Source organism: Choloepus didactylus, chromosome 15, assembly GCF_015220235.1.
Source record: "Choloepus didactylus isolate mChoDid1 chromosome 15, mChoDid1.pri, whole genome shotgun sequence".
Taxonomy (NCBI): domain Eukaryota; kingdom Metazoa; phylum Chordata; class Mammalia; order Pilosa; family Megalonychidae; genus Choloepus; species Choloepus didactylus.
In genome coordinates, this window is record NC_051321.1 from 2272434 (window position 1) to 2285403 (window position 12970).

At 47.0% G+C, this 12970-nt stretch overlaps 1 protein-coding gene across 1 annotated transcript in view; it reads left to right on the forward strand.

The window, feature by feature from the left end:
- The first annotated feature begins 358 nt into the window (after positions 1-358).
- The window catches only part of LOC119510916 (transcription elongation regulator 1-like protein), a 69259-nt gene continuing 56647 nt past the window's right edge, over positions 359-12970 (forward strand). Inside the window, exons 1-2 of the mRNA XM_037805344.1 lie at positions 359-413; positions 6590-6678. Coding sequence (XP_037661272.1) covers positions 366-413; positions 6590-6678 — 137 coding nt within the window. The 5' untranslated portion in view covers positions 359-365. The remainder of the gene's footprint in view (positions 414-6589; positions 6679-12970) is intronic.

The window sequence follows — 12970 nt, forward strand, 5'->3', positions numbered from 1 at the left end:
GTTTATGGGGCACCTGTTTTCTGTGAGATAAGCTGTGGGGCCCCTGAGTTAGAAACTCCTTCTACATGTTAGTTTCTTCTTCTGGGATCTAACACTGCTCACGTCGCACCTGATGGCAAGAGGAGGAGCGCGTGGCCCTGAGGTTTTGGCGTCCCCTTTGGAAACGGCCTGAGTGCTCCACCCTTGCGCACCATCTTGCCACCATCTTGCCACACTGGCCCACCGATTGGAGTCTTCTCCAGGGCTGCCTTTGTCTTTGTTTCATTTTCCCAAACTGCTGTGATACATGAGATGTTGATGACAATTGCTTTGGTCCCACAGATAAAAGCAGAGAGTGCAGCCGGCCCGCCCGCCCCCCCACCCTGATGCTGCGAGCCGAGAGGGAGCTCAGGGCTGGAGCCCAGCAAGACAAGGTGGGTCAGGCGACTCGCCGCACGGCTTTAAAAACTCTAGACCCCAGGTTCAGGGGGAGAGGGGTCTGTGACCCCCAGTACTCCTTTGAATCCCTGGCTGGTGTAGAATGACTGACATTCTGCTGTGTGAAGCAGAACCACAGCCAGCGAGGCATTTCCAGAGACCCAGGAAGAGAAGGGGTGGGGTGTCCATGGCCCCGGAACGTCATCAGTGGGCGCTCCATCGGGAGGAAGCTTGAGGAACCTGCATTCCAGTTTACACTTTCTCTGCATTTCCATTGTGGGCAGAATACATGAATATGCACAGGGCCAAGACTGCATTTAGACAGTGACACGCAGACAAGGATGCAGCTCTTATTTGGATTTTAACAAGAAAATGCAAACCCCGTTTGTTTTTCTTGGAAAATTCTAACACTGGGTCCTCCTCTTTGGATGTTTGCCAAATGGTGCTTTAAAAACTTTTTAGTTTGAAATACTTTCAAACTTGCAGGGCAGTTACAAAAACCTGGGAACTGCAACATGCCCCTAACCCCTCCCACCACCCAGATACCCAGATCCACAAATATAACATTTTGTCACATTTACCATATTCTGTCTACATATCCATCCATTTATCCATCTATCCATCCATCCATCCGTCTGTCCACCCATCCATCTATCCATCCATCCATCCATCCATCCATCCATCCAACCATCCATCCAAGCATCCATCCATCCATCCATCATCCATCCGTCTGTCCATCCATTCGTCCGTCCGTCCATCCATCCATCCATCCATCCATCCGCCCATCCATCCATCCATCCGTCCATCCATCTGTCCATCCATCCATCCATCCATCCATCCATCCGTCCGTCCGTCCATCCATTTTCTGATCACTTGAGTATAGGTAGCATACTTCATGCTCCTTGAAATATTAATACTGCCATGAACATTTCCTAAAGGACAAGGGTATTCACTTATATAAGCACTTTACATGCAGTTATCAAGTTCAAGAAATTTAACATTGATAAAAGCTTACAGTCTGTATTCCAATTTTTCGTATGTTCCAATAATGTCCTTTTGAGACTTTTCTCCTCCTTTACTAGATCGCATTCAAGATCGTGAATTGCAATTGTCATTGTCTCTTTAGTTGCTCTTTCTCCGTCTCGTTCTCCTTCTCTGCCTCCTTGTCCTCCTTCGTCTTCATTGTCTTTGTCTTCATCTTCTTCATCTTCTTTGTCTTCTTCTTCTCTTTCTCCTTCTCCTTAAAATTGTGGGAACATACATGCAAAATAAATGTTTGCAACTCAGCCCTCCCAAACATACCATTCAGTGGGATTAATCACATTCACAATATTGCAGTATCATTACACCTTCCAGTACTAAAACCTTCCGTCTCCCCAGACAAACCCTACCCCCATTAGGCATGAACTCCCCTTTCCCTGCCCCCACCCTGGAAATCTGCACTCTGATTTCCGCCTCTAGGAGCCTGCCTCTGATATGTTCTTTGGAGAGACCATAGGGCTTAAATTAACACCTTAAATCTTCAACTATCTTGTTTGCATTGATACCAGCTTTGCTTCTATAGTCTAGGCAAACTTTGTTCCTGTACCCCTCTGTCCTTCTCCTTTTTTGTAGTTCTTGCTGCAAATTACATGTCTATACATTATGAGTCCAAAAGCAGTGAGATATCATTACATTTCATGCATTTGCCTTCTGGATCCTGTAGGAATTAAGTGGAGATACACTCCCAAAGTACAACAGTGCTGGCATTTATATTTACCCATCACCACCTCTGCTGGAGGCCTTATTCCTTCGTGCCGTGTGGTCTGTTGTCTGTTGTCCTCTCCTTTCAACCTGCAGAACTCTCTTTAGCATCTCTTGTAGGGCCAGTCTAGTGATGACAAATTCCCTCAGCTTTTATTTATCTGGGGACATTTTAATCTCTTCCTCATTTTTAAAAGACATTTTTTGCCAGACACAGAATTCTTGCTTGGCAGGTTTTGCTTTCAGCACTTTAAATATGTCACCCCACCGCCTTCTTGCCTCCGTGGTTTCCATTGAGAAACCAGCATATAATGTTACTGAGTCTCCCACATGTTGCTTCTCTCTTGGGGATTTCAGGGGTTTCTCTTTATTTTTGGCTTTCAAAAATTTGATTATAATATGCTGCAGTGTGGGTCTATTTGTTTATCCTGTTTGGAGTTCGCTGAGTGTCTTGGCTGTGTAAATGAGTCTTGTTATTTCTTTGATTATTCTCTCTGGGACTCCCACAGTGTGTGTCCAGTTTCCTCTGTTCTCTTTTCTTCATTCATTCTTCTTTCTGCTCCTCAAATTGAATGGTTTTAATTACCCTATCTTCAAGTTCTCCGATTCTTTCTTCTGCTAGATCCAATCTGCTGTTGAACACCTTTAGGGAACTTCTAATTTCTGTTACTGTGGTACTTGGCTCTGTTTGGTCCTTTTTAAAATTTCCATCTTTTTATTGCTATTGTCTTTGTGTTCAGATGTTGTTTTCCTGATTTCTTTTAGTTCTTTGTGCACATTTTCCTTTAGTTCTTTTGGTGTATTTAGGACTAATTTTCTAAGTGTCTGTCTAGCATGCCCCTGGCCTTGTCCAATGCATTGTGGTTTCTAATGCATTAATCTTCTCTTTTGCCTGAGTCATCACTCCTTGTTTCTTAGTATATTTTGTGCCCTTTTTTGCAAATCTGGGCATTATGATATTTTAATGTGTTATCACTGGAATTTATACTCTGGGGCATCTGTTCCTTAAACTTGTATCCAGCTAGAGTTTTGACAGAGCTTTCCTTGAATGCTAGGAGCTAACAAAAAAAAGAAGAAGAAGAAGAAGTTAAAAATGAAAACACCTTTCCTAGTCTTTGCAGACTGACCTGTGTGACTGCTCTCCTTCAGGGCTTACCTATATAATGAGTTTAAAGAATAGCTCCCGGCCAAAGCGTGGGGACCTCTCAGATCCTTGGTGCACATGTGTCCCATCTTTGGCATATGCAGTCCTAGAAATTCCCCTGTTTACACGGTTCTGAATGTCCCCTCTTCCCTAAGAAACAGTTTTCCCACTGTCCTGGGCACTGCACTGTATGTCCTACAGCCAGAAATCCACTTGGCTGCTCTCCCACAGTATTCTTTATTCATGTTCTCTGAACTGCCTTGTACACTCAGAGCATGCTTGGGAATAGCACATCCCTCAGGCCATCACCAGACAGACTGACCCAGACAGACGTGCTCCCAGTATGTTCCCCACCGAGCCTGTGCAGGGTGAGGCAGGGACCACCCAGGGTGCCACAAGATCCTACTGCTTTTAAGAAGCAGTTTTCTTCATTCAGCACTTACTCTTTTACTGTGGTCCTTTAACTGTTTTCTGGAACTTTGAGAAACATGTTTCTGCAGTTCTTGTGGGTTGTTCAACACTTCTATGGGGGTACAGAGCCCTGAAGCATCTCACTTCACTATCTTGATTGGGGTAGGGGCCACCCAATGTCATTTTAGAGATTGACCATAACAGTATATTTGATGCACTAGTGTGTGTGATAGCCCAGCCCTCCTCCAATTAATCCAAGTGATCCCCTTTTATTGCTATGTTTAAAACTCTCACATTACTTCATTGCTCTGATTGGCCAAATGCACAGGATCCTCTGGTCAGTCTTAGGATCTGTGTTTAGATTTTCTCTTCCTTTCCTTCTGCCAGGTATCTCTCTGCCTTGGTTCTTGTAGCTCCCCTGTTCTCACTGGCTTCAGTGCCCCTTCCCCATTGGGCATCTTTCATGGCCATGATCACCTGGGTCACCCTTTCTGCGAGTTCATTAGGGCTGATATGAAACGACATAAATTTTCACAACTGTTAGTGCAAATTAAACGTTTGCTTCCTGACATATGATTTTCCTATAAGAGGTTAACATCCATGCCAAAATTGCTTATTAATTAAACAGATAGCCTTTCTAGTGCTTTAAATAAATACCTTCATTATCACTGGTTTCTGAGAGTCTAATTCACTTTTATTACTTTAGCATGGAAGAGGAGTTTTATACCATGATTAGCTGTTTTTATTACCACCAGAAAATCATAACCAGTGTAAGCCTCATGGAGAAGACCTTGGTAATTAGCGGTTGAGAATCTTAGCATTGCCAGATTTAAATTTCAGTACCTATCACAGATGATGTCCAACCATATTTACTTGAATAATTAGCTGAGGTGATCTCCTACTCAGAGACTCCTCATTGAGTTTCCATTGTTCAGTTAACTTCATAATGAAAATCCCCCTTTCTAGATCTTCTAATTGGATTAGTAATATAAACTCTGGTCTTAATTTTTTTCTAAAGACAGCTGTTTCTAAGTACTCCCTGTTATGTTAATTATTTATCCTGGTCTCATTTTCTCACAAGGAACAAAGATATTTTCTGCTAACAGAAAAGTCCAAAAAATTGTCCTTAAACTTACAAATGTAAATTTAATTATACAAATTAAAAATCATTTCCTAAACTTCATTATCATAAACGTTAATCATCATGCCCAGAGGGCTATGAGATAGCCCTTTGTTTTGGGATTGTTACTTGTGCGATGTTTCAGTAGAATTCATTCCATTCCAGGACTCACGCTCAGGCCAGAGGCCTCTCAAAATGTCCTCTGCTAAGTGTTTTCTTCTGAGGACTTCTTGATCCTCCTCTTTGGACTCCTCTCGCCCAGGAGAGTTCATGACAACATGGAATCTTCTCGGTTCTCATTTCACTGGGCGCCAAGGAGAGTCAGCTGCTCATTACCAATAGTTACCCAGGGATCACATTTGATAGGGTTACTTGTTTGGGTTTTATCTCATCCTCAGCTCTTACAGATACTTGGGATTCTTTTCACTTTTTGTTCAAATTTTAGGATTTAGTGCTTCCTTAATTCAGCACTCGCTTTTCTGACTACTCTGTTGGGAAGGTGGCTGAGGCAGTGAAATGGGTGGCCTCTGCGAGCACGTTGGTGGCCTCTGCAAGCACGTTGGCAGCCTGGCCAGCATGCTGAGCTTCTGACGTGGTCCTCGCTCATCTTGTCTGGCAATTTCTGCCTTGGGTATGCCGCCTTGCAGGACTCCGGAGCACAGACTTCATTTGATTTTGATTCATTGGTCAAATGGTTAATCATCGTCTCACTTATGTATATCATGAAGTATTGACTTCACAATGAAGGAAACAGAAACTCTAAAATTTTAAGATAACACAAATTAAAAAATAAAATGAATCTAGTTGTTTCATTGCACCTGCCTTCTCTGCTAAGACCTCATTTGTTGCCCTGGTATATCTCTATCTCCACCTGATCTTCCTAGAGGGCGTGAACACAATCTTTATCATGTTATTCTAAGTTTGAGATTAACATCATGGGAACAACTGGGAAGGGGGAGAAAAGAAAACTTCCCTAACCACTAGAATTTACTGTACTCAGTGTGCATTCATTTCTTTCTTGCAACCGCAGAACCTATTATTTAACGATAATGCCTTCCATACACTGTGCATCGAATCGGGAGACTACATTTATGTTAGAGTTTTAATTATCCAAATCAAAAAACTTCTGTTTCTCTCTAAATTCTGTCCGTAATGACAATGATCACGTGTTGCAGTCATATATATTTTCTTAAATTTTGGGGAATAAACCTTCATTTTCTTCTAGACAGCATAAGTTTCAAATGTTCTTTATTTTTTAAATGGGGAAACTGGATATCAGTCACCTGCACAAGGTAAAACTTCCTCCCTGTGCCTGGCTCCAGAAGGAGTTCTGGAAAATCGGAGGCGCTACCAAACACAGCCTTTGGGTGGGACAGCGACAGCACTGGATCGTGCCCTCGCCCAGAGGTGAAGCCAGTGGGATGTTCTGTACCCAGAACATGGAGGTGTTTGTAGGTGTCTCTTGCCCAGCTCTGCCCCATCCACTGCTGGACAAGCAGGCAGCTCCGACAATTTAGGAAATGAAGGGGCTGCCTTTGAGCTATCCTGCAGTCTGCTGTACCATTAATTCTACATTCCCAGTGTAATTGCCCAGCCCGATTGCTTTGCCGCACTGAGAAGGGCCTTATCCGTGCCCTCGTTGGCAGGAGCCACCGCAGGTGACTTTTGTTGTTTTTCATTTGGTTGCTTGTAATTCCAAGAAGCATGTTTAAAATTAAAAATAAAGAAAGCTCTCTCCTTGTTTTGGTTTAAAGGAGTCTCCGTCCATACTGATGAGGAGAGAGGACAGCTCAGCAAAAGGCAACAGACCAGTGGCCTCAGCCCCGGTGCCCGGATCCCCCTGGTAAGCCGCTCAGAGACCCGAGGGCAGGGGGAAACACGTTTGTCTCACCGCAGCCTGTGCTTGTTGTCGCCAAGGAGGAATTACATGCTTCTTAGTTAAGGCTGTGTTTTAAAAAATTAATTTGCAGCTCATCACAGGCATAGTTCTCCAGCGCTGTCACATTCTGCAGAAAGAAAAAATAGCCGTTAAGAGATAAGTTATCATACTCCAATGTGTCTGTGAGTGTGGATTAAAATAATAATGCTGTTGCTTATATATCAGTGAAAGACAGTGTCTGAGAAAAGTGTCGTGTGCTTTAAGCTTCAAAGGACTTTTTTCCATCTACTCCAAGAAAAAGAGTAACTGAAAGAACGTTAATTAAAGACGTTTCTGGCCCGCTCCAGCTGTCCCATGAGAAGTCCAGATCTTTGAGCGTGCCACACTCAAAATAGCCTCCACGAGGGAGCCACTGTCTTTGGTTTTTAAAGATGCCCTTTTATGCTGGAGTAATTTGGAAGCAGAGTAAAAAGGTTATTACAGTAAAAATTAGTTTAAAATCTGAAGATTGGAGTGTGGCATCCAGCTGGGAGGGAGCAGCTAACTGAGCGAACAGAAATAGCAGCCTTGTCATGCGTTTAACATGCGTCCAGGTACAAGCGGAGGCCGGCGGGGAGGGCAGCAGATACGGCTATTAGTTCTTCATTCCCAGGAGCCCCCCTGGGAGGGCCCTTCGGAGAGCACGTCGGGGTGCCCTGGCAGTGCCCTGATCGGCTGCCTCTTCGGGGACCCTACTCTTGTCTCGAGGGGAGCGGGTGGGGTCCGTGGGGCCCTCTCCATTCCTGGGTGGTGGGCGTCAGTGGGCAGCACCCAGGGGCCGTGGGGCCACCCCACCTCCCTCTGACTCCAGCAATGGAACGCCTCGTGGGGGCTGCCTCCTTTCCCAAACACAGTGTGGGATTTGCCATTGCCAAACTTCCCCAAATGTGTCACGAAGGCCGGCAACCCTTACCGTAACTCACATTTGTGGGGGGAGGGGGGGATTGGGATTTGCCCGGGAACACCGTGGGCTCCATGGCACTCCCCATGACGCCACACTGGGAGCCATGATTGGGTGGGGGTCACAGCTTTGCCCCCAAGGAGCTTCTCCTTGAGGTCACCGCCCTTTGCCTTCCTGGAGATGTCGGCTACAATGCAGAATGCCCAACAGGCTCCGGGAACTTCGGCCACTCGTCCCTCCCTCTGCCAGGTCACTGGCCGCCTCTCAGCACAGACCTTTTCCTATAACGCACCCATCAGTGCAGGACATGCTTGAGCCTGGCTGAGGGGTGTCTGTCGTATGCCGTGATGACCCGGAGCGCACGCCGTCCCTGCAGCAGAGCCAGTGGACACAGGAGGGGGCGTGGGGGAGCGGGGCCCGACGGGGGCACAGGAGGGGGCGTGGGGGAGCGGGGCCCGACGGGGGCACGGGAGGGGGCGTGGGGGAGCGGGGCCCGACGGGGGCACAGGAGAGGGCGTGGGGGAGCGGGGCCCGATGGGGTGGAAGCCACTGGTTCCGGGAACAGGGCCATGAGCAGGTCCCTGCAGGTTCCTGAGGGCAGGGGGCTTCCAGAGGATGGAAAGGGGGAGCGGGGTTGGTGGGGAGGAGTGCTGGGGCCAGGAGGGTGCACTGGGGTGCAGGGGTGTGTGATTGGGGTGGGGGTGGGAGGATTTGGTCTGGGCGGTGGGCTTCCCGCCGGAGTGATGCGGGAGAGAGGGGGCTGCTGTCTGGCCACCTTCTCCCCAACTCGCCAGGGAGATGGCGCGGGGGTGCCACTGAGGAGCCAGCCGGGCTGCGGGGTGGGGTCTCGGGCCATGGGAGGACAGCGAGACCCGCAGGGCACCGAGGGGCCCCGGTTTCCCTGGGGATGCATTTTCGACTCAGCGTTGGGCCTCCCAGCTGTGACCTGTGAATTCTTTCCCCAAGGTCACGGCGAGTCTGGGAACGCGTCTCGTGCACCCCTTGTTCTCCAGGGCCCCCCAGGCCCATCCCGCCCGGCTCCCTGACATCAGGGCTTCTAGATTTGTTGAGCAGCCCCTAGGCTCTGAGGCGGATGCTGGGAGGTTTGAAGCACAAAAATAATGGACAAAATGTCTTGGAATCTACTCAAAACATCCAAAATGCTTTTTCTAGTATTGTTTCATTTCCAATAATACTGAGGCTGAGAAATTGAATGAGGGGACGAGAGAATAAACCTAAGACCCTAAGCTTCATGTCTGTAGAGATGGCAAAGAAACTTGCCTTTTCATGTGAAAATCCTCCGGTATTTTTCTGCCTCATTTGCTCCTTAGCAAACACCAGGCGGGGAACGTATAATATGGTTTGACTTAAAAGTGATGAAGGCAAAGGAAATGGTTTCTCCCCATCTCGGCAGGAGTGCTGGAGCAAAGAGCCAAAGGAAGGCACAGGGAAGGCCAAACACAAAGAAAGAGTATTTTTAATTATTCTTAACTACACGTGGTTCTCCTGGGCCTAATTGCCAAGAGAGACGGTCTGCTGGGTAACCTCCTCGCAAGTGCTGGTGTTCCACTAAGCACCCCAGAAACACGGGCTCAGTGTCAGCACAGCGCGTGAAGATGAGGAGAGAGCCCTGCACTTCCGCTGGGCTCCCTGCCCGTGCCAGGGAGACCCTCAAAACAGCGTCAGGGTCCAGAGTAAATCCTCGAGCCACTTCTGTTATTCAGAAACCCATTTAGCTTTATACCATCAGATCATTTCAAGAATACATTAATCAGGGGTACAATATTTTAAGGAGAAAGAAGAGCACAAAGAGTACACATTCACTTTCCTAAAAAGTGATGTCCTAATAATTTCTACGTGAGAAGTTTGAGCTTGTATCATAACAACAGTGTCAATAAAATTTGAATTATTTTTCAGATCAGCCCATATTTTAGGTATGTTAGTATCATATTGTTCTTTTACTCTTTGGAGAGGTTCTTACCACTTCTTTTTTTTTTTAATTTGGTTTTTGACCCAAATGATAATTCTTTGGGAATTAAAACATTTTGTTTGGGGGAGGTAATTAAAGTAGTTTTCTTGGAATTGTTGATGATGTGGAGAAACTTCACGAGGCAATTGCTAAACAAAGTGCAAAATCCACGAGCTTGTGGCTTACTTTACCTTACAATAAATTCCAGAGCTAAAGATGAATTAAAAATTTTAAATGATCTAAAAGTGAATTTATAAGTTATTGGCTGTGTTCATGAATTTTTTCTAAAAAAAATTGGACATTGATTTTAGAATTATATCATTTTCTAAAAAATCTGAATCAACATGCTGTAATTTTTTTTAATGCCAATGATCTAATGGCCCAACCCATAGTTCTTTTTAAAATGCATAGAAAGAGATTAACATGTGCTTAATTAAAGAGAGGAGCTTCTGCCTCAGTGAGAAGGGGACCCCTTCAGAAGATCCCGCTCTGGCAAAGCCGCTGGATGATTTTCTCATGAGAAGCAAAGGCAGCTAAAATGCAAGACGGGGTGATGCATCCCCAGGTTAGCCTGGGCCTGTCCCTGATGTCAGGGGGAGGGGAGGGACAGCCACGCCCGTGTTTCTGCCCTAGAGGGGCACGAGGGTGGACAGATTCTGCAGAGGCCGGGGGTGTGCTCGAGTGGACACGCTGGACCTCACGTGTGGGCCGCGAGCTTTGAAGAGCTGAGCCGTGTTGCAAAATCCCACCTGCACTGCTTGGTCTTCCAGACGCGATGTTCACGGCAGCTTTTATTCTGACTAGGTTTGATATTCGGGTACCTGTTAATCTTTTTGAAACATCTCCTTTTATTTCTAGATAACTGTTAATCTCTTAAGTGTGGTATTTTTTAAAGTAGGCTCTCTGTAGTGTTTTAAAGACTATAACATTTTTGGCATTAAAAGAGTTAATATCAAAATGTTCTGGAATGAATTTGGTAGAATTTTTAAGAAAGATAGGAAAATTTCCCAAAGCTTAGCACATTTGGGTGCTGTTCAGCGAGGGAAAGAGCCTTAGGAATTACCTTACTGAGAGGGACGGCCGATGCGGTCACGTCAGCGTGCACCTGTTTGTCAGGTGTGCAGCCACTGGAAACGCCGCCACGCTAACGGAGCTGAGAGACGGCGCTGCATCACTCTTTCAAATAGATGCCCTTGAAGAGAACCCAAATGTCATTTTGTCCCTTTTGGATAATTGAGTCTTTTAATAAGTTAAAAAAAAATAAAATAAAAGGGCCAGGGTAGGTGTTACGTGTGTGCATGGAGGTGCTGACGTTAAATTAAATGTCAACCTGGGCTAGTTAAGGCAAATGGGAGAAACTGTGCGAGGACACTGCCATTTAGAGTCACAGCTAAGAGGCCTCCAGAGGGGCAGCTCCTCGCATTCAGAGTGGAGATGTGCCATTTCCAGTTTTCCTCTTGGCCTGTTTTTAGTGTAATAAAATAAAGTGGGCCTGCTTTATTCCTGAGACATTGCGAGGCCTCAGGGAGCCCCTGTTCACCATTGCCTGTACTGGGTAGGGGGTGATTCAGTCGATCTTAAACTGGGCAGAGAAGTCCGAGGTTGGGATTCTGCTGCAATGAGAAACAAGCCCCTTTGGGTTCAAGGTCCGCCGGGTCTCTGATGGTAGTGAGAGCGAGGAGAAGGCAACGTCCATCACCAGAAAGGCACGTTCTTCCGGGAGCCCTTGGCAATGGGCAAATGGAATTCTTTGGAAGCCTTTTGTTCTTTGAGGACAGTATGGAGTTCTTGGGCAATATCCTAATGTGGGGAACAAGCTTCTCCCTCTGCAAGGCTGCACGGAAGTCGGCCTGGGCGCTCGGATCAGCTCCTGCCATCGCTGATCCGGGTTTTTATGCTGTTCATTATTTCAAAGTGGGAAAATGAGTTTAAGTGCAATAACTAAAGATTGATAGACAATTTTTGCTTTCAAAATGCGGAGTAACACAATTAAGTTTAAAAATGGAGATCTTTAGGAGCAGAATAGGTGAACACGTTCAGCTGAATCTTTGTTCTTAGCTCAAACTTCCGCCCTTGATGCTAAGTGAGATCTTCTCTGAGAAGCCCTGGCGGAGATTGCCCTAACCCTGCCTTTCCTGCTTCTCTCTCTGGGTCTCTACACAGAACACGGCCCCTGTGTGTTTTCCACCTCAGGAGGAAGGGTAGGGGAGCTGGTGTCCCCCACAGGAAAACAGAGAGCGGACTGCTGAGCCGTCCCTTTCCACAGGCCACAGCCGGGAGCCTCTGGCAGCCTGGGATCTGTATGTGCAGCATCCACAGCCCCCACTTCTTGGCGGTCTTCGGTCTAGAATTCCAGGGTGCATCCCTAACCTGACCAGAGAGATGGTGAGACTCCCCAGGCCCACAGCTGCTCCCCAGGCCCAAAGCTGCTCCTCAGGGCTGCAGCTGCCCCCCAGGCTCAAAGCTGCTCCCTTGGCCCAGACGCCCCAGGCCAGGAGCTCTCCTCCTCCTCCTCGACCCTGGGTGTCAGCAGGCTGCACCCCCAGCCCACCAGGGGGATGAGGTGGGCTGCACAGTCCGGCCCAGGAGACAGAGCCTGAGAGAAGGTGGAGCACAGGAGATGGGCTGGGAGAGGGTGAAGAGCGAGCAAAGGGCACGCAGCTCCTGCCCTTTCATGTTCCGAGATCTCAGCTCTGGTGACCGTGACCCTGGGCACCTGGCTCTGTCCCAGCGGGCAGGGCACGCCTCCTGAGACAGGGCACGAAGGGCAAACTAGCAGGCGGGGAGAGGGCCAAAATGGGTGTTTGGGGTGTATCTCCTTCGCCCAGTGGGCTGCAACTGAAGCTTGGAGAGGAAAGCAGCTGGGTCTTCTACCCCTTACAGTTTGTGTGGATTTTATGATTTGAAGGACGACAGTGGGAATCCTTTTTTACAACAAAGCAACAACCCCTATCTTTCATTTTATAAAACCCAGATCTTCATGTATTGGGGCTGCTAATTGTGGATATACTGTCCCAGGCTTAAGTGGCTCTGATGCACTAATTTTAACCTCTGGGATATGGAGACAGTTAAAGAGAAGGTGGGATATGTCAGCTCTCCAGAAATTGCACAGCATGATTAGGGAAGGGGAGCATACACATATTACTTAAAGTGTGCCTAAAGAGGTACATAAAATTAATTTTGCATGTTACGGTCTGGCTCGGTCTAGTTGAAATCAACCTTAGCTAGTGGATGGGCAGATTTCTCCAGGGTAACTGCATTTAATTACACTGCCACCAATTCTTTGGTTCGATTCCACAAATTTCCCCAGGGCACCCGAACCTGGGGCACCGGAACCCACTTATATC